Here is a 21,494-nt window from a genome sequence, read left to right on the forward strand (position 1 = left end):
TAAACTTGTTTTTTTACACAGTTTCGCACAAAATATTTATTATTTTACGATCTTTGATTTTATATAAATACATAATAATTTGATTGTAATTTGTAATTTATTTGTTGCAGAATCGGTGGTTCATCTATCTCGTGGGAAAAAATATCTGGGATTAAAACTCGATCTTTTATTGCTCGTTCGTTACTGCCTTCTTCTCAATATGTCTTCTTGGTTCGAGCTGTCAATCAAAATGCAATCGGTGAACCAAGTTCGATGTCGAAACATATGAAAACTAATGGTAAGATGGTGCTTTTGAAAATAGAATATAAGTTAAAAAAATTAAAGCTGTATATTTTGAAATACCCAAAATAACAAAAATATTAAAATTAAAATTTTTTGATTAATTTTGAAAAAATCTCTTTTTTAATTTAATTTTTAATTTATTAATAAAAAAATTTTGTGATTATTTAAACTTTTTAATTTAATGCTAGATGATATTTTAATTTAATTAAAATACCTAATATTTAAATATTTTATATACAATTATACGTAAAAATTCGAACCATAATCTCCCAATAATTTTAATTTATAAAAATTACTAATCAATTTAACTTATTAATACCGGATATTAATAAAATGATTATGAATTTGTGGTAAAGTTGTCCAAAAATTTAAAAAAAAAGAAAATTGAAATAAATTAATTTTGATTTTTTCAGCTATTGATATAAACTTGTAATAAAAACATGGCTATTAAAAAATTAAAGAACTTATTATAACTTATATTAACTTTATTATATTGGAAAAGGGTGTGCTTTTGTGACGTGTTTAAGCTATCCGTAAACGCTGAGCTTAAGGGCGAATAATGTGGTATTGGTGCGGCTTGAACCCGAAACCTTTTGAATCGTAATTTAATTCCATATTTCATATAACCAGATAACTTTTTAAATTAAAACTTATTTTTACAGCTCTTAGTGTCAGTTCTTCACTCGCAATAAACAAAATAGCTGTCACATTATTGGATGCTGTCCCATTACCCGACCCTACAACAGGCACTGGTTCTATTCGAATAAGATGGAGTACTACAAGTAGTTGTAATGATATTGATGGATTTAAAATATTTGCCCAACCTCTGACGTCAGATGGTGACGTCATCAGTGTAACGACCACGTGTGCTAACAGGTAGGAAGTTAGTTTAGATATGGTTGAGTGATTATAGCCTCTTTTAATTTTTTAGGGAGGGGTAATATAAGATTTTATTTAGTTTATTGGCTTAGGAAATTAATGTTAATTTTTTATGATTGATTATTTATATTTTATTAATTTTTTTTTCTAATTTTGTAATTTTATTGATTTTATAATTTGGTTTGAAATCTATATTAATTATCTTAGTTAAACAATTTTTCCTTATCATATTTTCCTAGATTTATATCTGCAATTCTGTTAATCTTTATAATTTAATAATCAATCTATATCGGTGATTGTAATCAAATATTATTTTATTCCTTTTTTTAAATTTTTTTATTTTTATTAACAGAGCTATTGATATCGATAACCTCAAATCAGGAATAAAATATGAAGTTCGTATTCGGCCTTATAAAGGACAATTAACTGGAAACCCAAGTCAAATAGAATTTGTATCTCTACAAGCTGGAAGTAAGTTAAAGGGTTAAAAAATAAAAAATCGTTGTCGGCAGGATTCGAACCTGCGCGGGCAGAGCCCAATAGATTTCGAGTCTATCGCCTTAACCACTCGGCCACGACAACTCTTGTTTACTCTCCTTGAAGCAGCTAGCGTGATTTTAATTAATTAATTAAAAATTTAATTTAAAAACTTAAATAATAAAACGTTGTCGGCAGGATTCGAACCTGCGCGGGCAGAGCCCAATAGATTTCAAGTCTATCGCATTAACCACTCGGCCACGACAACTCTTGTTTACTCTCCTTGAAGCAGCTAGCGTGATTTTAATTAATTAATTAAATTTTAATTAAAATAAAATACCGTTGTCGGCAGGATTCGAACCTGCGCGGGCAGAGCCAAATAGATTTCGAGTCTATCGCCTTAACCACTCGGCCACGACAACTCTTGTTTACTCTACCTAAAGCAGCTAGCGTAATTTTAATTAATTAATTAAAAATGTAATTTAAAAACTAAAATAATAAAACGTTGTCGGCAGGATTCGAACCTGCGCGGGCAGAGCCCAATAGTTTTCAAGTCTATCGCCTTAACCACTCGGCCACGACAACTCTTTTTTACTCTCCTTGAAGCAGTTAGCGTAATTTTAATTAATTAATAAAATTTTAATTAAAATAAAATACCGTTGTCGACAGGATTCGAACCTGCGCGGTCAGAGCCCAATAGATTTCGAGTCTATCGCCTTAACCACTCGGCCACGACAACTCTTGTTTACTCTCCCTAAAGCAGCTAGCGTAATTTTAATGAATTAATTAAAAATGTAATTTAAAAACTAAAATAATAAAACGTTGTCGGCAGGATTCGAACCTGCGCGGGCAGAGCCCAATAGATTTCAAGTCTATCGCCTTAACCACTCGGCCACGACAACTTTTGTCTTCTATTTTTGAAGCAGCTAGGGTGATTTTAATTAATTAATTAAATTTTAATTAAAATAAAATACCGTTGTCGGCAGGATTCGAAGCTGCGCGGGCAGAGCCCAATATATTTCTAGTCTATCGCCTTAACCACTCGGCCACGACAACTCTTGTTTACTCTCCTTGAAGCAGCTAGCGTGATTTTAATTAATTAATTAAATTTTAATTAAAATAAAATACCGTTGTCGGCAGGATTCGAACCTGCGCGGGCAGAGCCAAATAGATTTCGAGTCTATCGCCTTAACCACCTGGCCACGACAACTCTTGTTTACTCTCCCTAAAGCAGCTAGCGTAATTTTAATTAATTAATTAAAAATGTAATTTAAAAACTAAAATAATAAAACGTTGTCGGCAGGATTCGAACCTGCGCGGGCAGAGCCCAATAGATTTCAAGTCTATCGCCTTAACCACTCGGCCACGACAACTCTTGTTTACTCTCCTTGAAGCAGTTAGCGTAATTTTAATTAATTAATTAAATTTTAATTAAAATAAAATACCGTTGTCGACAGGATTCGAACCTGCGCGGGCAGAGCCCAATAGATTTCAAGTCTATCGCCTTAACCACTCGGCCACGACAACTCTTGTCTTCTATTTTTGAAGCAGCTAGCGTGATTTTAATTAATTAATTAAATTTTAATTAAAATAAAATACCGTTGTCGGCAGGATTCGAAGCTGCGCGGGCAGAGCCCAATATATTTCTAGTCTATCGCCTTAACCACTCGGCCACGACAACTCTTGTTTACTCTCCTTGAAGCAGCTAGCGTGATTTTAATTAATTAATTAAATTTTAATTAAAATAAAATACCGTTGTCGGCAGGATTCGAACCTGCGCGGGCAGAGCCATCGCCTTAACCACCTGGCCACGACAACTCTTGTTTACTCTCCCTAAAGCAGCTAGCGTAATTTTAATTAATTAATTAAAAATGTAATTTAAAAACTAAAATAATAAAACGTTGTCGGCAGGATTCGAACCTGCGCGGGCAGAGCCCAATAGATTTCAAGTCTATCGCCTTAACCACTCGGCCACGACAACTCTTGTTTACTCTCCTTGAAGTAGTTAGCGTAATTTTAATTAATTAATAAAATTTTAATTAAAATAAAATACCGTTGTCGACAGGATTCGAACCTGCGCGGGCAGAGCCCATTAGATTTCGAGTCTATCGCCTTAACCACTCGGCCACGACAACTCTTGTTTACTCTCCCTAAAGCAGCTAGCGTAATTTTAATTAATTAATTAAAAATGTAATTTAAAAACTTAAATAATAAAACGTTGTCGGCAGGATTCGAACCTGCGCGGGCAGAGCCCAATAGATTTCAAGTCTATCGCATTAACCACTCGGCCACGACAACTCTTGTTTACTCTCCTTGAAGCAGCTAGCGTGATTTTAATTAATTAATTAAATTTTAATTAAAATAAAATACCGTTGTCGGCAGGATTCGAACCTGCGCGGGCAGAGCCAAATAGATTTCGAGTCTATCGCCTTAACCACTCGGCCACGACAACTCTTGTTTACTCTACCTAAAGCAGCTAGCGTAATTTTAATTAATTAATTAAAAATGTAATTTAAAAACTAAAATAATAAAACGTTGTCGGCAGGATTCGAACCTGCGCGGGCAGAGCCCAATAGTTTTCAAGTCTATCGCCTTAACCACTCGGCCACGACAACTCTTTTTTACTCTCCTTGAAGCAGTTAGCGTAATTTTAATTAATTAATAAAATTTTAATTAAAATAAAATAAAAATTCGTTGTCGGCAGGATTCGAACCTGCGCGGGCAGAGCCCAATAGATTTCGAGTCTATCGCCTTAACCACTCGGCCACGACAACTCTTGATTACTCTCCTTAAAGCAGCTAGCGTGATTTTAATTAATTAATTAAATTTTAATTAAAATGAAAAATCGTTGTCGGCAGGATTCGAACCTGCGCGGGCAGAGCCCAATAGATTTCTAGTCTATCGCCTTAACCACTCGGCCACGACAACACTTGTGATGAATTTTTGAAGCAGCTAGCCTGATTTTAATTAATTAATTAAAAATCTAATTTAAAAACAAAAATGAAATACCGTTGTCGGCAGGATTCAAACCTGCGCGGGCAGAGCCCAATAGATTTCGAGTCTATCGCCTTAACCACTCGGCCACGACAACTCCTTTTCACTCTCCTTGAAGCAGCTAGCGTAATTTTAATTAATTAATTAAAAATGTAATTTAAAAACAAAAATAAAAAATCGTTGTCGGCAGGATTCGAACCTGCGCGGGCAGAGCCCAATAGTTTTCAAGTCTATCGCCTTAACCACTCGGCCACGACAACTCTTTTTTACTCTCCTTGAAGCAGTTAGCGTAATTTTAATTAATTAATAAAATTTTAATTAAAATAAAATAAAAATTCGTTGTCGGCAGGATTCGAACCTGCGCGGGCAGAGCCCAATAGATTTCGAGTCTATCGCCTTAACCACTCGGCCACGACAACTCTTGATTACTCTCCTTAAAGCAGCTAGCGTGATTTTAATTAATTAATTAAATTTTAATTAAAATGAAAAATCGTTGTCGGCAGGATTCGAACCTGCGCGGGCAGAGCCCAATAGATTTCTAGTCTATCGCCTTAACCACTCGGCCACGACAACACTTGTGATGAATTTTTGAAGCAGCTAGCCTGATTTTAATTAATTAATTAAAAATCTAATTTAAAAACAAAAATGAAATACCGTTGTCGGCAGGATTCAAACCTGCGCGGGCAGAGCCCAATAGATTTCGAGTCTATCGCCTTAACCACTCGGCCACGACAACTCTTGTTTACTCTCCCTAAAGCAGCTAGCGTAATTTTAATGAATTAATTAAAAATGTAATTTAAAAACTAAAATAATAAAACGTTGTCGGCAGGATTCGAACCTGCGCGGCCAGAGCCCAATAGATTTCAAGTCTATCGCCTTAACCACTCGGCCACGACAACTCTTGTTTACTCTCCTTGAAGCAGTTAGCGTAATTTTAATTAATTAATAAAATTTTAATTAAAATAAAATACCGTTGTCGACAGGATTCGAACCAGCGCGGGCAGAGCCCAATAGATTTCAAGTCTATCGCCTTAACCACTCGGCCAAGACAACACTTGTTTACTCTCCTTGAAGCAGCTAGCGTGATTTTAATTAACTAAAAATGTAATTTAAAAATAAATTAAAAAATCGTTGTCGTCATGATTCGAACCTGCGCGGGCAGAGCCCAATAGATTTCAAGACTATCGCCTTAACCACTCGGCCACGACAACTCTTGTCTTCTATTTTTGAAGCAGTTAGCGTAATTTTAATTAATTAATTAAATTTTAATTAAAATAAAATACCGTTGTCGACAGGATTCGAACCTGCGCGGGCAGAGCCCAATAGATTTCAAGTCTATCGCCTTAACCACTCGGCCACGACAACTCTTGTCTTCTATTTTTGAAGCAGCTAGCCTGATTTTAATTAATTAATTAAATTTTTAATTAATATAAACAATCGTTGTCGGCAGGATTCGAACCTGCGCGGGCAGAGCCCAATAGATTTCTAGTCTATCGCCTTAACCACTCGGCCACGCCAACTCTTGCGATGTATTTTTGAAGCAGCTAGCCTGATTTTAATTAATTAATTAAAAATCTAATTTAAAAACAAAAATAAAATACCTTTGTCGGCAGGATTCGAACCTGCGCGGGCAGAGCCCATTAGATTTCGAGTCCAACGCCTTAACCACTCGGCCAAGACAACTCCTTTTTACTCTCCTTGAAGCAGTTAGCGTAATTTTAATTAATTAATAAAATTTTAATTAAAATAAAATACCGTTGTCGGCAGGATTCGAACCTGCGCGGGCAGAGCCCAATAGATTTCAAGTCTATCGCCTTAACCACTCGGCCACGACAACACTTGTTTACTCTCCTTGAAGCAGCTAGCGTGATTTTAATTAACTAAAAATGTAATTTAAAAATAAATTAAAAAATTGTTGTCGTCAGGATTCGAACCTGCGCGGGCAGAGCCCAATAGATTTCAAGTCTATCGCCTTAACCACTCGGCCACGACAACTCTTGTCTTCTATTTTTGAAGCAGCTAGCGTGATTTTAATTAATTAATTAAATTTTAATTAAAATAAAATAACGTTGTCGACAGGATTCGAACTTGCGCGGGCAGAGCTCAATAGATTTCAAGCCTATCGCCTTAACCACTCGGCCACGACAACTCTTGTCTTCTATTTTTGAAGCAGCTAGCCTGATTTTAATTAATTAATTAAATTTTTAATTAATATAAACAATCGTTGTCGTCAGGATTCGAACCTGCGCGGGCAGAGCCCAATAGATTTCTAGTCTATCGCCTTAACCACTCGGCCACGACAACTCTTCGGATGTATTTTTGAAGCAGCTAGCCTGATTTTAATTAATTAATTAAAAATCTAATTTAAAAACAAAAATAAAATACCTTTGCCGGCAGGATTCAAACCTGCGCGGCCAGAGCCCAATAGATTTCGAGTCTATCGCCTTAACCACTCGGCCACGACAACGACTTTTTACTGTCCTTAAAGCAGCTAGCGTAATTTTAATTAATTAATTAAAAATGTAATTTAAAAACAAAAATAAAAAATCGTTGTTGGCAGGATTCGAACCTGGGCGGGCAGAGCCCAATAGATTTCTAGTCTATCGCCTTAACCACTCGGCCACGACAACACTTTTTTACTCTTCTTGAAGCAGCTAGCGTGATTTTAATTAACTAAAAATGTAATTTAAAAATAATATAAACAATTGCAGGATTCGAACCTTCGCGGGCAGAGCCCATTAGATTTCGAGTCTAACGCCTTAACCACTCGGCCAAGACAACTCCTTTTTACTCTCCTTGAAGCAGCTAGCATAATTTTAATTAATTAATTAAAAATGTAATTTAAAAACAAAAATAAAAATCGTTGTCGGCAGGATTCAAACCTCCGCGGGCAGAGCCCAATAGATTTCGAGTCTATCGCCTTAACCACTCGGCCACGACAACTCCTTTTTACTCTCCTTGAAGAAGCTAGCGTAATTTTAATTAATTAATTAAAAATGTAATTTAAAAACAAAAATAAAGAACCGTTATCGGCAGGATTCGAACCTGCGCGGGCAGAGCCCAATAGATTTCTAGTCTATCGCCTTAACCACTCGGCCACGACAACACTTGTTTGCTCTCCTTGAAGCAGCTAGCGTGATTTTAATTAACTAAAAATGTAATTTAAAAATAAAATAAAAATCCGTTGTCGGCAGGATTCGAACCTGCGCGGGCAGAGCCCAATAGATTTCGAGTCTATCGCCTTAACCACTCGGCCACGACAACTCTTGATTACTCTCCTTAAAGCAGCTAGCGTGATTTTAATTAATTAATTAAATTTTAATTAAAATGAAAAATCGTTGTCGGCAGGATTCGAACTTGCGCGGGCAGAGCCCAATAGATTTCTAGTCTATCGCCTTAACCACTCGGCCACGACAACACTTGTTTACTCTCCTTGAAGCAGCTAGCGTGATTTTAATTAACTAAAAATGTAATTTAAAAATAAATTAAAAAATCGTTGTCGTCAGGATTCGAACCTGCGCGGGCACAGCCCAATAGATTTCGAGTCTATCGCCTTAACCAATCGGCCATGACAACTCTTGTGATGTATTTTTGAAGCAGCTAGCCTGATTTTAATTAATTAATTAAAAATCTAATTTAAAAACAAAAATAAAATACCGTTGTCGGCAGGATTCAAACCTGCGCGGGCAGAGCCCAATAGATTTCGAGTCTATCGCCTTAACCACTCGGCCACGACAACTCCTTTTCACTCTCCTTGAAGCAGCTAGCGTAATTTTAATTAATTAATTAAAAATGTAATTTAAAAACAAAAATAAAAAATCGTTGTCGACAGGATGCGAACTTGCGCGGGTAGAGCCAAATAGATTTCTAGTCTATCGCCTTAACCACTCGGCCACGACAACACTTTTTTACACTCCTTGAAGCAGCTAGCGTGATTTTAATTAACTAAAAATGTAATTAAAAAATGAAATAAAAAATCGTTGACGGCAGGATTCGAACCTGCGCGGGCAGAGCCCAATAGATTTCTAGTCTATCGCCTTAACCACTCGGCCACGACAACTCTTGTTTACTCTCCTTAAAGCAGCTAGCGTGATTTTAATTAACTAAAAATGTAATTTAAAAATAATATAAACAAATGCAGGATTCGAACCTTCGCGGGCAGAGCCCATTAGATTTCGAGTCTAACGCCTTAACCACTCGGCCAAGACAACTCCTTTTTACTCTCCTTGAAGAAGCTAGCGTAATTTTAATTAATTAATTAAAAATGTAATTTAAAAACAAAAATAAAAAATCGTTGTCGGCAGGATTCGAACCTGCGCGGGCAGAGCCCAATAGATTTCTAGTCTATCGCCTTAACCACTCGGCCACGACAACACTTGTTTACTCTCCTTGAAGCAGCTAGCGTGATTTTAATTAACTAAAAATGTAATTTAAAAATAAAATAAAAATTCGTTGTCGGCAGGATTCGAACCTGCGCGGGCAGAGCCCAATAGATTTCGAGTCTATCGCCTTAACCACTCGGCCACGACAACTCTTGATTACTCTCCTTAAAGCAGCTAGCGTGATTTTAATTAATTAATTAAATTTTAATTAAAATGAAAAATCGTTGTCGGCAGGATTCGAACCTGCGCGGGCAGAGCCCAATAGATTTCTAGTCTATCGCCTTAACCACTCGGCCACGACAACACTTGTGATGAATTTTTGAAGCAGCTAGCCTGATTTTAATTAATTAATTAAAAATCTAATTTAAAAACAAAAATGAAATACCGTTGTCGGCAGGATTCAAACCTGCGCGGGCAGAGCCCAATAGATTTCGAGTCTATCGCCTTAACCACTCGGCCACGACAACTCCTTTTCACTCTCCTTGAAGCAGCTAGCGTAATTTTAATTAATTAATTAAAAATGTAATTTAAAAACAAAAATAAAAAATCGTTGTCGGCAGGATGCGAACTTGCGCGGGTAGAGCCAAATAGATTTCTAGTCTATCGCCTTAACCACTCGGCCACGACAACACTTTTTTACACTCCTTGAAGCAGCTAGCGTGATTTTAATTAACTAAAAATGTAATTAAAAAATGAAATAAAAAATCGTTGTCGGCAGGATTCGAACCTGCGCGGGCAGAGCCCAATAGATTTCTAGTCTATCGCCTTAACCACTCGGCCACGACAACTCTTGTTTAGTCTCCTTAAAGCAGCTAGCGTGATTTTAATTAACTAAAAATGTAATTTAAAAATAATATAAACAATTGCAGGATTCGAACCTTCGCGGGCAGAGCCCATTAGATTTCGAGTCTAACGCCTTAACCACTCGGCCAAGACAACTCCTTTTTACTCTCCTTGAAGCAGCTAGCGTAATTTTAATTAATTAATTAAAAATGTAATTTAAAAACAAAAATAAAAATCGTTGTCGGCAGGATTCAAACCTGCGCGGGCAGAGCCCAATAGATTTCGAGTCTATCGCCTTAACCACTCGGCCACGACAACTCCTTTTTACTCTCCTTGAAGAAGCTAGCGTAATTTTAATTAATTAATTAAAAATGTAATTTAAAAACAAAAATAAAAAATCGTTGTCGGCAGGATTCGAACCTGCGCGGGCAGAGCCCAATAGATTTCTAGTCTATCGCCTTAACCACTCGGCCACGACAACACTTGTTTACTCTCCTTGAAGCAGCTAGCGTGATTTTAATTAACTAAAAATGTAATTTAAAAATAAAATAAAAATTCGTTGTCGGCAGGATTCGAACCTGCGCGGGCAGAGCCCAATAGATTTCTAGTCTATCGCCTTAACCACTCGGCCACGACAACTCTTGATTACTCTCCTTAAAGCAGCTAGCGTGATTTTAATTAATTAATTAAATTTTAATTAAAATAAAAAATCGTTGTCGGCAGGATTCGAACCTGCGCGGGCAGAGCCCAATAGATTTCTAGTCTATCGCCTTAACCACTCGGCCACGACAACACTTGTTTACTCTCCTTGAAGCAGCTAGCGTGATTTTAATTAACTAAAAATGTAATTTAAAAATAAATTAAAAAATCGTTGTCGTCAGGATTCGAACCTGCGCGGGCACAGCCCAATAGATTTCGAGTCTATCGCCTTAACCAATCGGCCACGACAACTCTTGTGATGTATTTTTGAAGCAGCTAGCCTGATTTTAATTAATTAATTAAAAATCTAATTTAAAAACAAAAATAAAATACCGTTGTCGGCAGGATTCAAACCTGCGCGGGCAGAGCCCAATAGATTTCGAGTCTATCGCCTTAACCACTCGGCCACGACAACTCCTTTTCACTCTCCTTGAAGCAGCTAGCGTAATTTTAATTAATTAATTAAAAATGTAATTTAAAAACAAAAATAAAAAATCGTTGTCGACAGGATGCGAACTTGCGCGGGTAGAGCCAAATAGATTTCTAGTCTATCGCCTTAACCACTCGGCCACGACAACACTTTTTTACACTCCTTGAAGCAGCTAGCGTGATTTTAATTAACTAAAAATGTAATTAAAAAATGAAATAAAAAATCGTTGTCGGCAGGATTCGAACCTGCGCGGGCAGAGCCCAATAGATTTCTAGTCTATCGCCTTAACCACTCGGCCACGACAACTCTTGTTTACTCTCCTTAAAGCAGCTAGCGTGATTTTAATTAATTAATTAAATTTTAATTAAAATAAAAAATAGTTGTCGGCAGGAATCGAACCCGCGCGGGCAGAGCCTAATAGATTTCGAGTCTATCGCCCTAACCACTCGTCCACGACAACTCTTTTGCTTCCTTCTTGAAGCAGCTAGCGTAATTTTAATTAATTAATTAAATTTTAAATAAAATAAAAATTCGTTGTCGGCAGGATTCGAACCTGCGCGGGCAGAGCACAATAGATTCCTAGTCTATCGCCTTAACCACTCGGCCACGACAACTCTTCTATTTCCTTTTCGAGGCAGCTAGCGTGATTTTAATTAATTAAATTTATTTTGCAGAAATTCAACCGATCGCTCCAATTCTATTCTGGAAAAACTCGCCAAAAACAAAATCCATTACATTCTCGTGGGCGGCGCCTAGTGACGTATCAAGTGATTACGTCACAGGGTATAAGTTAGATTGTAATTCACTGGACAACCAAGAAAAACACACTTTATTTTTCAACGCGACTTCAACACAAACTACGTTAACGAAGTTACGAGTTGATACAACCTATGTAGCATCTTTAACTTATTTAACTCAACTAGGAGACGGGGTGACCAGTCCACAAGATAAAATAGCATTAGGAGGTAATGTAAATTTAACAAAATTTTTCTTTTATAGGAATGTATGTACATTATTCATTTTTTTGTAATTTTTTAAAATCAAAATATAAATTTTTTACAAATTTTTTTAGTCGTTATAAACCACTTCATTTTTTTACATTTTTTTAAAGATATTTTTTAAGACACAAAAAAGTTTACCCCTTTTTTATATTTTCTAGTTGTTATTACTGAGGACCCAACAGATGGTGGATTTGCTGGTTTAATCCAACGACAACCAGCAATAATAATTGGTGTTGCTATCGCATTGTTGGTCATAATAGCTATTATTGTTGGTGGTTGTTGTTATTATAGAAAGTCGAAAAGTCGAAAAGCTAGAGGACTTCACGGTAAAAATGCAAAAATAAATAAATTTGATTGCTTTTTAGTTTTTTTTTTATACAAAATGCTGCTTTTTTATAAAATTATTTTTTAGCATGTTTTAAAGACTTAAAATAACCACAAATATTTAAAGCTTTTTGGTATAACTCACTCTCTGCCTTTTTTTAAAAAGCGCATGTTTTTTGCAAATAAATTTTTTTTTCGTAAAAATTTTTATTTTTATTTTCTGCATGTTTTCTTTACTGACATTTTATTCTTATTTTCACTGCAGTTCGATCCTTCAGCTTCACCCCACAAGCAGGTATTACACGAATCTGTGTGTGTTGTGCAAATATTAATAATATGCATGGTTTGATATTTTTAACTATTTCTCATCAAAAAATTTTTAGTAAAATCGATTTTTTGTCACATTTATTGTTGTTGTTTTTTTATTTCTGTAATAAAAAACGGTAATTTTTATAGAAACACTCAAAACTAATTTAATTTCATAAAAAATAAGTTTATTTTTTAAAATTTTATTTTATTTTTTTTTAACAATTCAAAAACTTCTTTTTTTTAATTTTTAGGTGCACATAGAAACAATATAATCGACCGATTCGACTCCCCTTACACTTCAGGCTTCCAAATGACAGCAACAGTGCCCCCAAACATTGGGGGTGGCGATGTAGGGGTCAAGGATAACTTATTAGGGGGTGAAAGTGATGTGTACCTCCAACAAAGTCCCACTAATATTGGGGCCCCAACAAATGTGTCAAAAAATGCAGTGATCTATTATAATGCAAAGTAAGTTTCAAAAATAAAAAAAATCTTAAAATTTGTAAACTAAAAATTAGAAAAGTATTCTAAAATTCAATTTTGCAAGTTTTTAAATTATTTTTTTTATTTTTAAAATGCTTATCTTTTTTTAGAAACGGTAACACTCAAATCGGATTGGACGAAAAGCCAACCAATCAGGGCTCGTTTTCTTATGTCGCTGATCAGTTGACTAGTAAAACCGATATTCCTCCCCAATTCTCAGCAAGGTAAACAACCTCTTCCTAATTTAAATATTAAAACAATTAATTTACATTATGTAAAAAAATAGAAAAGGGAATACAGTCAGATGTAAAAAAATTTGCTAGGTAGTGTAATGGTCAAAACACTTGGCTTCACTACATGAGGTCCTGTGTTCGATCCACACTGCTTACATGCTGTAATGCCCTTAAGTAATGGCTAAAAACAGTATGAACCCCTGCTAAGCAAATTTAATCAGCAGCGTAATTATCGGGCAATTATATTCTGTAATATTCCAAACTGTTAAAGGCAACTACTTCGAGATTGGGTCGGGGTAACTGTTGTTACTCTATGTTAAGGTCGTAAAAATAATGTTCTTACAGCGAAGGTAAATAAGTATAAAAAAAATTGTTTCTTTGTAGACCTAGTATAATTTCAACCCAATCTAGCGTAACCCAACAATTACAACAACACCAACAACAACTCATACGTCAGCGAAGCGGAAGCAGCAATATGTTTGCACACGGCACTAACTCGACGGTCTCTATGGAACAAGATTATCCTCACAACGATTCGAGTCAGAATATTCGAGGGGAACTCCCACCACCGCCACCAAGTCCTCCTTTATCACAAAGAACCGCGATAAGTGACAGGTAATAAAAATGTTTTTTTTAAATAATAGATTTTGTATTAAAATATTTTTTGGGATATTTATTAATTTTTAATTTGTGAAAGTCGACTTCAAGACTTAAACATAGAGTAACATCAGTTACCCCAACCCAGTTTCGAGTTGCCTTTGGCAGTTTGGGATATTATAAATTATATTTGCCTGATAATTAAGTTGGTGATTAAGTGTTGGCTCAGCTGTAGTTTATACCGTTTTGGGCGTCTTACTTAAGCGCTACAGAAGAAAAGCAGTTGGGATCGAACCCACGACCTCGTGTAGTGTGGCCAGGTGTTCTGACCACTACACCACACTGCCTGTAAAATATGGAATAAACTCTACAAATAAACGTTTTTTAAAATTATAGAAGTCGTACAAGTAGTAATATGCAATCAACTGGAAGTAGATCAGGACAAAGATCGAGACGAACAAATCAAAGAAATCGACTTCCATCTACTCCTAAACAAACTAATTCAACAATTCAATATTTTCCTATGGATAATACTAAGCATCACTCACCGCAAAGGTATGAGCATTCTTTATTAGTTTAAAAAAGCAAAAGATTTTTTAAATCTAGCATTTTTATAATTTATTCACAATTTCTTTTATAAAACTCATTTAAAAAAAAAAGTTTTAATTAAGTTTTTTATTTTAGTTAAAATGTTTTTATTATTGATTATCTAGGAATGAGGAATATATTGGTTCACCTACCCCTGCTACACCCCCGGTTAGAGGGGCTTCATATCCTTATAAGGGTCAATCTGTACTTCAATTTGATAACAGGTAAACCATTTATCACACTTGTAATTTAAATGTTTATTTTACAAGAAATTCAACTAACCAGAAAATGTTTTTTATTTACTAAAAAATAGAAAAATCACTGTCGGTAGGATTCGAACCTGCGCGGGCAGAGCCCAATAGATTTCAAGACTGTCGCCTTAACCACTCGGCCACGACAACTGTTGTGTTCAATTTTTGAGGCAGCTAGCGTGATTTTAATTAATTAATTAAAAATGTGATTTAAAATTAAAAATAAAAAAACGTTGTCGGCAGGATTCGAACCTGCGCGGGCAGAGCCCAATAGATTTCTAGTCTATCGCCTTAACCACTCGGCCACGACAACTCTTGGGTTTTCTTCTCGAGGCAGCTAGCGTAATTTTAATTTTTTAATTAAATTTTAATTAAAATAAAAAATCGTTGTCGGCAGGATTCGAACCTGCGCGGGCAGAGCCCAATAGATTTCGAGTCTATCGCCTTAACCACTCGGCCACGACAACTGTTGTTGGTTGCTATCGGGCAGTTAGTGTAATTTTAATAAATTAATTAAAATTCTAAATAAAAAATCGTTGCCGGCAGGATTCGAACCTGCGAGGGCAGAGCCCAATAGGTTTCAAGTCTATCGCCTTAACCACTCGGCCACGACAACTGATAGGCTTCTGTATCGCGGTAGCTAGCGTGATTTGATAATGTTTTTAAATTTTAAAACAAAAATAAAAATTCGTTGTCGGCAGGATTCGAACCTGCGCGGGCAGAGCCCAATAGATTTCTAGTCTATCGCCTTAACCACTCGGCCACGACAACTGATAGTCAACAGCTCTCGACAAAGCGACCTAGTGCAGAGTTTCGAACTGAAACAAAAACCCACAATTGCGCTTGTTGAAATAAAATCAATTGTGTGTTTTTTATCTACAGAGACCCGACTTTAAACTTGGGTTATTTAGCTGGTCCTTCTGAAGGTGAAACCGACGTTGAAAATGATCAAGTCGGACAACTTCGTAATTTTAATCAAGATATTGATCCAAGAAACAGTGTAGCAGGTGAAGATTAATTTCAATATAAAATTAGCTTTTTTTATCAACTAATTTAAAAATAAATTTAAAAAAGACGATTTTTAATTATTTAAGTGCGTTATAATATAAAAGCAATAATTATCACGTATTTTATGATTACCTCATTTTTTTGTATATTTTTAAATTTCTTCATTTTTTTAATTTTTTAGTAATTTATTTTTTTATTTGTAGTATCAGGCGTGTCGATGATGAATGCTTATGGTTCCGAGTTAGAATCCGACCACGGATCAGATTCAAATGTTTCATCTGATGACGATTCTTTACACATGGAATCCGCATCACAGGTAAGCAAAAATAAGTTTAAATAAAAATAAAATAAAAATAGATTTTGAATTGTTTAAAGTTGAAAAAAGCGTTTAAAAGTCTTATATTTGATTTGTTTCATTAAGTTTGTCATTAAATCTATTTTAGTTTATCGTACTTTTTAAATTTTCTGGTGTTTGCTGTATTTTAATTCAATAAAAAAGGGTTTAAAATGTTTAGTTTTTTTTCTATTAAGTTCGTTCCTAAGTTGGATTGTATTTTTAACATAAAATGTTTTATATTTTCTGCCAATATCTTCATTTAAATACTTTAAAAACATTTAAAAAAAATTGCAAAACTTTAAGTTAAATTAATACTTTTTGGTAAAATAAATTTTTAAATCTTATTTTAGGTTGGTCCCAATATTTTATGTCAAGAACCCCAACCCCTTCCCCAACCTCGATCCTACAAACAACCAAACCACACCGACCAATCACCCAATCGGTTGTTCCCTCAACCCCCTTACACCCACCATGAGGGTATCCCCCTTCTACCTGATACCAATCAACATATATCCACCAAACCAAAGCCCCATCGAAAGCAGGGCAGCAAAGCAAGACGTACGACAGCTAAAAAGACCACAAATAGTAACATAGCACGATCTGAGACTAGCTCTTCTTCGTCATATCAGCAGAATACTGGAGATAGCGGTATGAGCGCTGGTGTTGGTTGTTCTACTGAACATAGCAGTCTTGGAAGTAGTGCTAGCGGGGGTAGCGCGAATAAAACTGGCTCAAAAGTCGCGCGAAGTCGAACCGCGGGGAATTTAACCCAATATGAAAACGTGGGCACCCCCCTTGAGAACACACCTCATGGTGAAAGTTATAATAATACCATGGACGCGATTCGAACCCAAGATGGCGGGTTCTCACCCGTTTCACCGAGTGCTAGTGAGATTTCGGAACAGAGTGGATATAACAGCACAGCTTCAAGTTGTTGGCAATACCACCAGCAACAACCACGGAGACCTCCGAGAATGGGAACAAATGGGAAAATGCCGGGGACCCCACAAAGACCTAAAAATTTTGCAGGTAAAATAGAAGCTAATTGTAAAAGAATATAAAGATTTTTATTTATATATTTAGGTATAAAATTGATACCTCAACGCTTTATATTATTTTTATTATCCCAAACTGCCAAAGTTCAAAATAATGTTAAATTTTTTAGATTCTGGTCCAATAAATTTTAATAATTCCCAAAACTCGGGACTTCATTCTCCCAATTACGGGGAAATCCCCTCTCCAATCTCTCCAGAGCTTACCCCGATCATATCCGATTATGACGTCACGCCTACTAACATTCCGCCCGGAATGACGCAGTTCCAGGTGGCCCGGGCAAATTTCGCCGACATCGGCGAGAAAACGGCGCTCGGGAAGCCGCAGAATCTTTCAGATGTCCCTGAGGTCTCGACCTCGGATTTTTGTGAAGATTACAGCGACCAGAGTCAATAAAATCTTGTTCCGAATATAGAACACAATTATCACAAATCGTGGATATTTATAGACAATTTATAAACCGCCAGTATCGTTTACTTTAGGCTATTTTATTGGCCACAATAATTGGTTTACGGCAGTTTGTTTTTTTTTCTTCTTTGTAAGTCTAGTTCCATTTTTTTATTTCCAGTTTTAATAATTTTTTATTCACTATTCGCACAAAGTTTTTTTTATTGTTTAAACGGGTTTAAATATTTTGCGGAAAAAAATTCCCGTCAATATTCTGCATGTAACTGCCACCAGACCGCATGCAAAACCACGTGGTCGAACACGTGACTGATGTTTTTATCACGTGACCGTTTGCTCATCACGTGACTCGATATTTTCTTCAGCTGGTATATTTAATGCAGTTTCAAGTTTTTGTTTGTTTATTGTTCGTAGGGTTTCTCGAAGCACAAACTTTACTTCTTTCTCGTATTTTCCTATTTATTGTTACCGTGATGACGTCACGTTCTATTTTTGATGACGTTATCGCACTCTAAACGCGTTTACGAGCTCTTCTTTCAATAAAAATCTCGTTTTTCATTTAGATTTTTTTTGTAGTGACAGAAAAAAAACTCATTTTTTTTAATTTTATTTTCAATACAAAAACACTTAAGGCAAGCTCTTATATACTAACTACTAAATGCAAAAAATTAAAAACATTTTTTCTCACATTGTGATAATTTTACATGAAAAAATATTAATAATTTTTAACTAGAGAGAGCTATCGCAAACAAAGGCAAGATGATTAGACAAATAACATGTAAACATCGACAAATTATGTATAATTGTGCAGTAATCACCGAAACTAACATAATACTTGTTAAAATGTTTTTTTAAAAAATAATAAACTCGATGGCCAGCTCCTGCTCTGATCTAACCCAGCTTTTAATGGACTACAATTGTGTAAGGGAAAATCAAGGAGTCGTTGTCCCGTTATTTGATGATTTTACACATTTTGGCCAATTTAAACCACCACACCCAGCTGATATAAGAAAATATAACACAACCTAAAAAAATGGAAAATTTTTAATAACCCTTTCCAATTTTGTTAACTAAAGAATTATAAATTTAATTTACTGTATAGATTTAAAAAATGGTAATATAATAATATATTATTTACCCTTTAAATAAACTTAAAAACCTTGAAAAATATAAAACGTTTTAAAGTTAATAACTTACAATTCCAACGATAAATAAAATGATCGTAAGTTTAAAGTTTTTCCACCATAATTTACGGGCCAGATAAGTGCTTTGTTTTTTGAAGGTGACAGCCTGCATTTAATTATATCAGCATTAAAATTTCTAATCAAAAATTTCAGATAATTTACCAAAAAAATTTGGGAAAATAAATAGAGAATTTGCATTTAAAATTTATGTCAATCAAGTTCTTAATGCTATACTTTTTAATAAAAAGCCTTTTTAATTTACTTTATTTAAAGTTTGATAATTAAACTTACGTTATCAGAAAGGTCTTCAGTTTTGTCAACAAGCAAATTTAAATTTTCTCCACGATCAGCTATCTTATCTATAAATTAATTTAAAAAATTCGATAACCTAATTAAAACTTATTTGTTAATAAATTAATTAAATTCATAAGCTTTCCTCAACTTAAGTAAACATTTTAAAAGATTACCAAATTAAATAATATGAAGTGGTCAAATAAAGAAGACTGTAACTTAATAATATTTAATATGGTAGGCTATTATAAATTATTAAGTATAATATCCTTAATTAATCTTATAATATACTTCACCATATATAGGCTTGTATAGTTAAATAAATTTGGGATAATTACCAATATTTTGAACCATAATTCCTTTTAACTCATTCAGTTGTCCCTGGACTTCATCAACTTTGTTAAAATCTTTTTCTTCTTTGCTGAAGTGTTTCATTTGAAGCATAAGGGTGCTAACAATTAAATGGAAAACTGATTAAAAATGTTTAAAAATAATGACAATTGGGTATTAATAAATAAAATTAAACATTTTAATTTTTAATTGCTAATGTTGCTGATTTTGTAACCTTGAAAACTCAGTGTCCATTGCATATGGTTGTGCAGTTTGTGCACTTTGTCCATATTGAATTTGAAATCTTTTTTTAATTTCGGTTAAAAATCGAAAAGCTTTCGATCTTTCAAAATCGTCTTCAGTAATTGCCATGTAAACTATTTGATCCTCACAAATATAATGGAACAGAAAACTAAAAAAAAAAAAATATTTGTAATTATTCATTCTTGATGTGGAAAGGTCAACTTCATTGCTTAAACATAGAGTAACATTTGTTACCCTCACCCAGTTTTAATTTGACTTTGGTAGTTTAAGAAATATTTAAATATTGCCTGATTATATTGTGCTGATTGGGTTTTGGCTTAACCCGAGTTTATAACGTTTAAAGCACACAACTTAATTTACTAAGGTTTACAGCATGGGACTGTGGGAGCAATGGGAACCAAACCAGGTTTTGAAAATATCAACACAACTATGTCTTTAATCCAATTTTTATCATTGAAATTTAATTATTTTGCAACAAACAATTAATTATGCGTTAAATAAAACATTACTTACCAGCCATGAGAATATGTTAACTTGGCATTTTCTTTCGATATTTTCGACAAAATTTGCTCAACGACTTCCTGAAAATTTCCAGCACAAGAAGCAAACCTTGCAAGCACCGTAGGTCCCCTGGCTACCACAGAATACAAAATCGTCATTTTTTAAAAACTTTCGTAAGTTTTAAAACTAAATTGTTCCAAGAACGAGTTGAAAACAAAATGAAATCAGCTGACTATGTTTTGTTTTTACTCACGTGACCTATCAACACTTTATGACGTAATTACAATCACAAAGTAAGTGTAGAGTTGTCAATTTTAGAAATAAATTAAGTTATATTTGATTATTTAATCACAAAATTCATGTTAGTAAAAATAATAACCATTTATTTTTAAGTTTGCTACTTTATTAATGTTGCTACAAGGTTAAGTAAATGTTTTTTTTACATAAATAGAGTAATTTATAAGCGTATAAAGTATTTAAGTTATGAAAAGACCAATATGAAAACTAAATAACTTAAATACAAGGTTTTTAAAAGTTTTTAAACCTTTAATTAAATCAATTAACCACATTTTTTAAGTTTTAGTAAGGGCTTAGTTGGGTGATTTGGCGCGTTGTATTGCGCCATCTAGTATAGTTGGTAAGGCAACAAACAAAGCGGCCTTGAGCAACACTTAAAACCACAAAAAGTAGGTAATAAAATCAACATTGTAATACTTCAAAAGTTACAACTTGTTTGCTACTTATAAGTGTAGAAAGTAACTACTTTTACTAATTTAAATGTTGTCTTTACATATATAGTTATACAATTAAATTTTCAGTTTAGCAGACAGATAAAAATAAACCTAATTTGGTTGGCTATCTGACTATATTTGTATCTCTAATTTTTGGTTAAATGTTTAAAAAAATCTATTAGAGTTAACTGTAGTTTTATCTTGGGTTATTTATATAATATTAAAGGGTTATTTTTGCAAAAATTTGCTTAAACATATTGGGTAGTACTAAAATACAGGATGCGGGAAGTTGCGGGGTGCGGGAAATACCAAGGCCGCATGTAAACGTTAACAAAAAAACGCTGAATGCGGAAAAGGACGGACTTTTTATACCCTTCCCTAATCTTTCCATGTGCTTTATATTCAATTTCGCATCATTTCTTGACCTTTAAAGTCAATCCCGCATCACCCCTTAGCCCTTTAGATTAAAACAGCAATCATCCCGCAGAAAAGTACAAAAATTTCGTTCCGTCCCGCATTCCGCGAATATTTGTTAACGTTTACATACGGTCCCGCACTATCCCGCATCCCGTACTTTAGTATTGTCCAACATATCCTATGTATTTGCTATTTGCTTATTTTTAATTTAAAATTAAATAGGTCTATTAAAATAATGAAGCATTTTTTTGCAAATAAAAT

General features: G+C 34.5%; 2 protein-coding genes and 67 non-coding genes across 69 annotated transcripts in view; 1 reads left to right on the forward strand and 68 right to left on the reverse strand.

Annotated features, from left to right (window-relative positions):
• LOC145749896 (roundabout homolog 2-like) overlaps positions 1-18,253 on the forward strand; it is a 47,029-nt gene extending 28,776 nt beyond the window's left edge. Inside the window, exons 13-26 of the mRNA XM_082565782.1 lie at positions 111-277; positions 945-1,158; positions 1,514-1,632; positions 11,601-11,891; positions 12,086-12,253; positions 12,812-13,028; positions 13,154-13,267; positions 13,661-13,891; positions 14,270-14,428; positions 14,587-14,685; positions 15,595-15,719; positions 15,924-16,036; positions 16,408-17,086; positions 17,223-18,253. Coding sequence (XP_082421908.1) covers positions 111-277; positions 945-1,158; positions 1,514-1,632; positions 11,601-11,891; positions 12,086-12,253; positions 12,812-13,028; positions 13,154-13,267; positions 13,661-13,891; positions 14,270-14,428; positions 14,587-14,685; positions 15,595-15,719; positions 15,924-16,036; positions 16,408-17,086; positions 17,223-17,506 — 2,980 coding nt within the window. The 3' untranslated portion in view covers positions 17,507-18,253. The remainder of the gene's footprint in view (positions 1-110; positions 278-944; positions 1,159-1,513; positions 1,633-11,600; positions 11,892-12,085; positions 12,254-12,811; positions 13,029-13,153; positions 13,268-13,660; positions 13,892-14,269; positions 14,429-14,586; positions 14,686-15,594; positions 15,720-15,923; positions 16,037-16,407; positions 17,087-17,222) is intronic.
• Positions 1,662-1,743, reverse strand: Trnas-cga (transfer RNA serine (anticodon CGA)). Its single transcript has one exon. It is a non-coding gene; the product is annotated as a tRNA-Ser (tRNA).
• Trnas-uga (transfer RNA serine (anticodon UGA)) lies at positions 1,825-1,906 on the reverse strand. The gene has a single exon. It is a non-coding gene; the product is annotated as a tRNA-Ser (tRNA).
• Positions 1,979-2,060, reverse strand: Trnas-cga (transfer RNA serine (anticodon CGA)). Its single transcript has one exon. It is a non-coding gene; the product is annotated as a tRNA-Ser (tRNA).
• Positions 2,142-2,223, reverse strand: Trnas-uga (transfer RNA serine (anticodon UGA)). The gene has a single exon. It is a non-coding gene; the product is annotated as a tRNA-Ser (tRNA).
• Trnas-cga (transfer RNA serine (anticodon CGA)) lies at positions 2,296-2,377 on the reverse strand. The gene has a single exon. It is a non-coding gene; the product is annotated as a tRNA-Ser (tRNA).
• Positions 2,459-2,540, reverse strand: Trnas-uga (transfer RNA serine (anticodon UGA)). Its single transcript has one exon. It is a non-coding gene; the product is annotated as a tRNA-Ser (tRNA).
• On the reverse strand, positions 2,613-2,694 carry Trnas-aga (transfer RNA serine (anticodon AGA)). The gene has a single exon. It is a non-coding gene; the product is annotated as a tRNA-Ser (tRNA).
• On the reverse strand, positions 2,767-2,848 carry Trnas-cga (transfer RNA serine (anticodon CGA)). The gene has a single exon. It is a non-coding gene; the product is annotated as a tRNA-Ser (tRNA).
• Positions 2,930-3,011, reverse strand: Trnas-uga (transfer RNA serine (anticodon UGA)). The gene has a single exon. It is a non-coding gene; the product is annotated as a tRNA-Ser (tRNA).
• Trnas-uga (transfer RNA serine (anticodon UGA)) lies at positions 3,084-3,165 on the reverse strand. The gene has a single exon. It is a non-coding gene; the product is annotated as a tRNA-Ser (tRNA).
• Positions 3,238-3,319, reverse strand: Trnas-aga (transfer RNA serine (anticodon AGA)). The gene has a single exon. It is a non-coding gene; the product is annotated as a tRNA-Ser (tRNA).
• On the reverse strand, positions 3,538-3,619 carry Trnas-uga (transfer RNA serine (anticodon UGA)). The gene has a single exon. It is a non-coding gene; the product is annotated as a tRNA-Ser (tRNA).
• On the reverse strand, positions 3,692-3,773 carry Trnas-cga (transfer RNA serine (anticodon CGA)). The gene has a single exon. It is a non-coding gene; the product is annotated as a tRNA-Ser (tRNA).
• Trnas-uga (transfer RNA serine (anticodon UGA)) lies at positions 3,855-3,936 on the reverse strand. The gene has a single exon. It is a non-coding gene; the product is annotated as a tRNA-Ser (tRNA).
• Positions 4,009-4,090, reverse strand: Trnas-cga (transfer RNA serine (anticodon CGA)). Its single transcript has one exon. It is a non-coding gene; the product is annotated as a tRNA-Ser (tRNA).
• On the reverse strand, positions 4,172-4,253 carry Trnas-uga (transfer RNA serine (anticodon UGA)). Its single transcript has one exon. It is a non-coding gene; the product is annotated as a tRNA-Ser (tRNA).
• Trnas-cga (transfer RNA serine (anticodon CGA)) lies at positions 4,331-4,412 on the reverse strand. Its single transcript has one exon. It is a non-coding gene; the product is annotated as a tRNA-Ser (tRNA).
• Positions 4,485-4,566, reverse strand: Trnas-aga (transfer RNA serine (anticodon AGA)). Its single transcript has one exon. It is a non-coding gene; the product is annotated as a tRNA-Ser (tRNA).
• Trnas-cga (transfer RNA serine (anticodon CGA)) lies at positions 4,648-4,729 on the reverse strand. The gene has a single exon. It is a non-coding gene; the product is annotated as a tRNA-Ser (tRNA).
• Trnas-uga (transfer RNA serine (anticodon UGA)) lies at positions 4,811-4,892 on the reverse strand. Its single transcript has one exon. It is a non-coding gene; the product is annotated as a tRNA-Ser (tRNA).
• On the reverse strand, positions 4,970-5,051 carry Trnas-cga (transfer RNA serine (anticodon CGA)). Its single transcript has one exon. It is a non-coding gene; the product is annotated as a tRNA-Ser (tRNA).
• Trnas-aga (transfer RNA serine (anticodon AGA)) lies at positions 5,124-5,205 on the reverse strand. The gene has a single exon. It is a non-coding gene; the product is annotated as a tRNA-Ser (tRNA).
• Trnas-cga (transfer RNA serine (anticodon CGA)) lies at positions 5,287-5,368 on the reverse strand. Its single transcript has one exon. It is a non-coding gene; the product is annotated as a tRNA-Ser (tRNA).
• Trnas-uga (transfer RNA serine (anticodon UGA)) lies at positions 5,450-5,531 on the reverse strand. The gene has a single exon. It is a non-coding gene; the product is annotated as a tRNA-Ser (tRNA).
• On the reverse strand, positions 5,604-5,685 carry Trnas-uga (transfer RNA serine (anticodon UGA)). Its single transcript has one exon. It is a non-coding gene; the product is annotated as a tRNA-Ser (tRNA).
• On the reverse strand, positions 5,762-5,843 carry Trnas-uga (transfer RNA serine (anticodon UGA)). The gene has a single exon. It is a non-coding gene; the product is annotated as a tRNA-Ser (tRNA).
• Positions 5,916-5,997, reverse strand: Trnas-uga (transfer RNA serine (anticodon UGA)). Its single transcript has one exon. It is a non-coding gene; the product is annotated as a tRNA-Ser (tRNA).
• Trnas-aga (transfer RNA serine (anticodon AGA)) lies at positions 6,071-6,152 on the reverse strand. The gene has a single exon. It is a non-coding gene; the product is annotated as a tRNA-Ser (tRNA).
• Positions 6,234-6,315, reverse strand: Trnas-cga (transfer RNA serine (anticodon CGA)). The gene has a single exon. It is a non-coding gene; the product is annotated as a tRNA-Ser (tRNA).
• On the reverse strand, positions 6,388-6,469 carry Trnas-uga (transfer RNA serine (anticodon UGA)). The gene has a single exon. It is a non-coding gene; the product is annotated as a tRNA-Ser (tRNA).
• Trnas-uga (transfer RNA serine (anticodon UGA)) lies at positions 6,546-6,627 on the reverse strand. The gene has a single exon. It is a non-coding gene; the product is annotated as a tRNA-Ser (tRNA).
• Trnas-uga (transfer RNA serine (anticodon UGA)) lies at positions 6,700-6,781 on the reverse strand. The gene has a single exon. It is a non-coding gene; the product is annotated as a tRNA-Ser (tRNA).
• On the reverse strand, positions 6,855-6,936 carry Trnas-aga (transfer RNA serine (anticodon AGA)). Its single transcript has one exon. It is a non-coding gene; the product is annotated as a tRNA-Ser (tRNA).
• Trnas-cga (transfer RNA serine (anticodon CGA)) lies at positions 7,018-7,099 on the reverse strand. The gene has a single exon. It is a non-coding gene; the product is annotated as a tRNA-Ser (tRNA).
• On the reverse strand, positions 7,181-7,262 carry Trnas-aga (transfer RNA serine (anticodon AGA)). Its single transcript has one exon. It is a non-coding gene; the product is annotated as a tRNA-Ser (tRNA).
• Positions 7,332-7,417, reverse strand: Trnas-cga (transfer RNA serine (anticodon CGA)). The gene has a single exon. It is a non-coding gene; the product is annotated as a tRNA-Ser (tRNA).
• Positions 7,494-7,575, reverse strand: Trnas-cga (transfer RNA serine (anticodon CGA)). Its single transcript has one exon. It is a non-coding gene; the product is annotated as a tRNA-Ser (tRNA).
• Positions 7,657-7,738, reverse strand: Trnas-aga (transfer RNA serine (anticodon AGA)). Its single transcript has one exon. It is a non-coding gene; the product is annotated as a tRNA-Ser (tRNA).
• Trnas-cga (transfer RNA serine (anticodon CGA)) lies at positions 7,815-7,896 on the reverse strand. The gene has a single exon. It is a non-coding gene; the product is annotated as a tRNA-Ser (tRNA).
• Positions 7,969-8,050, reverse strand: Trnas-aga (transfer RNA serine (anticodon AGA)). Its single transcript has one exon. It is a non-coding gene; the product is annotated as a tRNA-Ser (tRNA).
• Trnas-cga (transfer RNA serine (anticodon CGA)) lies at positions 8,127-8,208 on the reverse strand. The gene has a single exon. It is a non-coding gene; the product is annotated as a tRNA-Ser (tRNA).
• Trnas-cga (transfer RNA serine (anticodon CGA)) lies at positions 8,290-8,371 on the reverse strand. The gene has a single exon. It is a non-coding gene; the product is annotated as a tRNA-Ser (tRNA).
• Positions 8,453-8,534, reverse strand: Trnas-aga (transfer RNA serine (anticodon AGA)). The gene has a single exon. It is a non-coding gene; the product is annotated as a tRNA-Ser (tRNA).
• Trnas-aga (transfer RNA serine (anticodon AGA)) lies at positions 8,611-8,692 on the reverse strand. The gene has a single exon. It is a non-coding gene; the product is annotated as a tRNA-Ser (tRNA).
• On the reverse strand, positions 8,762-8,848 carry Trnas-cga (transfer RNA serine (anticodon CGA)). The gene has a single exon. It is a non-coding gene; the product is annotated as a tRNA-Ser (tRNA).
• Trnas-aga (transfer RNA serine (anticodon AGA)) lies at positions 8,925-9,006 on the reverse strand. The gene has a single exon. It is a non-coding gene; the product is annotated as a tRNA-Ser (tRNA).
• On the reverse strand, positions 9,083-9,164 carry Trnas-cga (transfer RNA serine (anticodon CGA)). Its single transcript has one exon. It is a non-coding gene; the product is annotated as a tRNA-Ser (tRNA).
• Trnas-aga (transfer RNA serine (anticodon AGA)) lies at positions 9,237-9,318 on the reverse strand. Its single transcript has one exon. It is a non-coding gene; the product is annotated as a tRNA-Ser (tRNA).
• Trnas-cga (transfer RNA serine (anticodon CGA)) lies at positions 9,400-9,481 on the reverse strand. Its single transcript has one exon. It is a non-coding gene; the product is annotated as a tRNA-Ser (tRNA).
• Trnas-aga (transfer RNA serine (anticodon AGA)) lies at positions 9,563-9,644 on the reverse strand. Its single transcript has one exon. It is a non-coding gene; the product is annotated as a tRNA-Ser (tRNA).
• Trnas-aga (transfer RNA serine (anticodon AGA)) lies at positions 9,721-9,802 on the reverse strand. Its single transcript has one exon. It is a non-coding gene; the product is annotated as a tRNA-Ser (tRNA).
• Positions 9,872-9,957, reverse strand: Trnas-cga (transfer RNA serine (anticodon CGA)). The gene has a single exon. It is a non-coding gene; the product is annotated as a tRNA-Ser (tRNA).
• On the reverse strand, positions 10,034-10,115 carry Trnas-cga (transfer RNA serine (anticodon CGA)). The gene has a single exon. It is a non-coding gene; the product is annotated as a tRNA-Ser (tRNA).
• On the reverse strand, positions 10,197-10,278 carry Trnas-aga (transfer RNA serine (anticodon AGA)). The gene has a single exon. It is a non-coding gene; the product is annotated as a tRNA-Ser (tRNA).
• On the reverse strand, positions 10,355-10,436 carry Trnas-aga (transfer RNA serine (anticodon AGA)). The gene has a single exon. It is a non-coding gene; the product is annotated as a tRNA-Ser (tRNA).
• On the reverse strand, positions 10,509-10,590 carry Trnas-aga (transfer RNA serine (anticodon AGA)). The gene has a single exon. It is a non-coding gene; the product is annotated as a tRNA-Ser (tRNA).
• Positions 10,667-10,748, reverse strand: Trnas-cga (transfer RNA serine (anticodon CGA)). The gene has a single exon. It is a non-coding gene; the product is annotated as a tRNA-Ser (tRNA).
• Positions 10,830-10,911, reverse strand: Trnas-cga (transfer RNA serine (anticodon CGA)). The gene has a single exon. It is a non-coding gene; the product is annotated as a tRNA-Ser (tRNA).
• On the reverse strand, positions 10,993-11,074 carry Trnas-aga (transfer RNA serine (anticodon AGA)). Its single transcript has one exon. It is a non-coding gene; the product is annotated as a tRNA-Ser (tRNA).
• Trnas-aga (transfer RNA serine (anticodon AGA)) lies at positions 11,151-11,232 on the reverse strand. Its single transcript has one exon. It is a non-coding gene; the product is annotated as a tRNA-Ser (tRNA).
• Positions 11,305-11,386, reverse strand: Trnas-cga (transfer RNA serine (anticodon CGA)). The gene has a single exon. It is a non-coding gene; the product is annotated as a tRNA-Ser (tRNA).
• On the reverse strand, positions 11,459-11,540 carry Trnap-agg (transfer RNA proline (anticodon AGG)). The gene has a single exon. It is a non-coding gene; the product is annotated as a tRNA-Pro (tRNA).
• Positions 14,781-14,862, reverse strand: Trnas-uga (transfer RNA serine (anticodon UGA)). The gene has a single exon. It is a non-coding gene; the product is annotated as a tRNA-Ser (tRNA).
• Trnas-aga (transfer RNA serine (anticodon AGA)) lies at positions 14,944-15,025 on the reverse strand. The gene has a single exon. It is a non-coding gene; the product is annotated as a tRNA-Ser (tRNA).
• Positions 15,098-15,179, reverse strand: Trnas-cga (transfer RNA serine (anticodon CGA)). The gene has a single exon. It is a non-coding gene; the product is annotated as a tRNA-Ser (tRNA).
• Trnas-uga (transfer RNA serine (anticodon UGA)) lies at positions 15,247-15,328 on the reverse strand. Its single transcript has one exon. It is a non-coding gene; the product is annotated as a tRNA-Ser (tRNA).
• Positions 15,402-15,483, reverse strand: Trnas-aga (transfer RNA serine (anticodon AGA)). Its single transcript has one exon. It is a non-coding gene; the product is annotated as a tRNA-Ser (tRNA).
• LOC145749908 (vesicle-associated membrane protein 7-like) lies at positions 18,106-20,323 on the reverse strand. The gene is made up of 6 exons (XM_082565794.1): positions 20,098-20,323; positions 19,556-19,732; positions 19,329-19,441; positions 18,991-19,058; positions 18,713-18,805; positions 18,106-18,540 (listed from the first exon to the last, which is right to left on the reverse strand). The coding sequence occupies exons 1-6, from the start codon at positions 20,241-20,243 to the stop codon at positions 18,448-18,450; spliced, it is 690 nt and encodes a 229-aa protein (XP_082421920.1). The 5' UTR covers positions 20,244-20,323; the 3' UTR covers positions 18,106-18,447.
• Between the last annotated feature and the right edge of the window lie 1,171 nt (positions 20,324-21,494).

This window comes from Corella eumyota, chromosome 1, assembly GCF_963082875.1.
Source record: "Corella eumyota chromosome 1, kaCorEumy4.1, whole genome shotgun sequence".
NCBI classification, from domain to species: Eukaryota; Metazoa; Chordata; class Ascidiacea; order Phlebobranchia; family Corellidae; genus Corella; species Corella eumyota.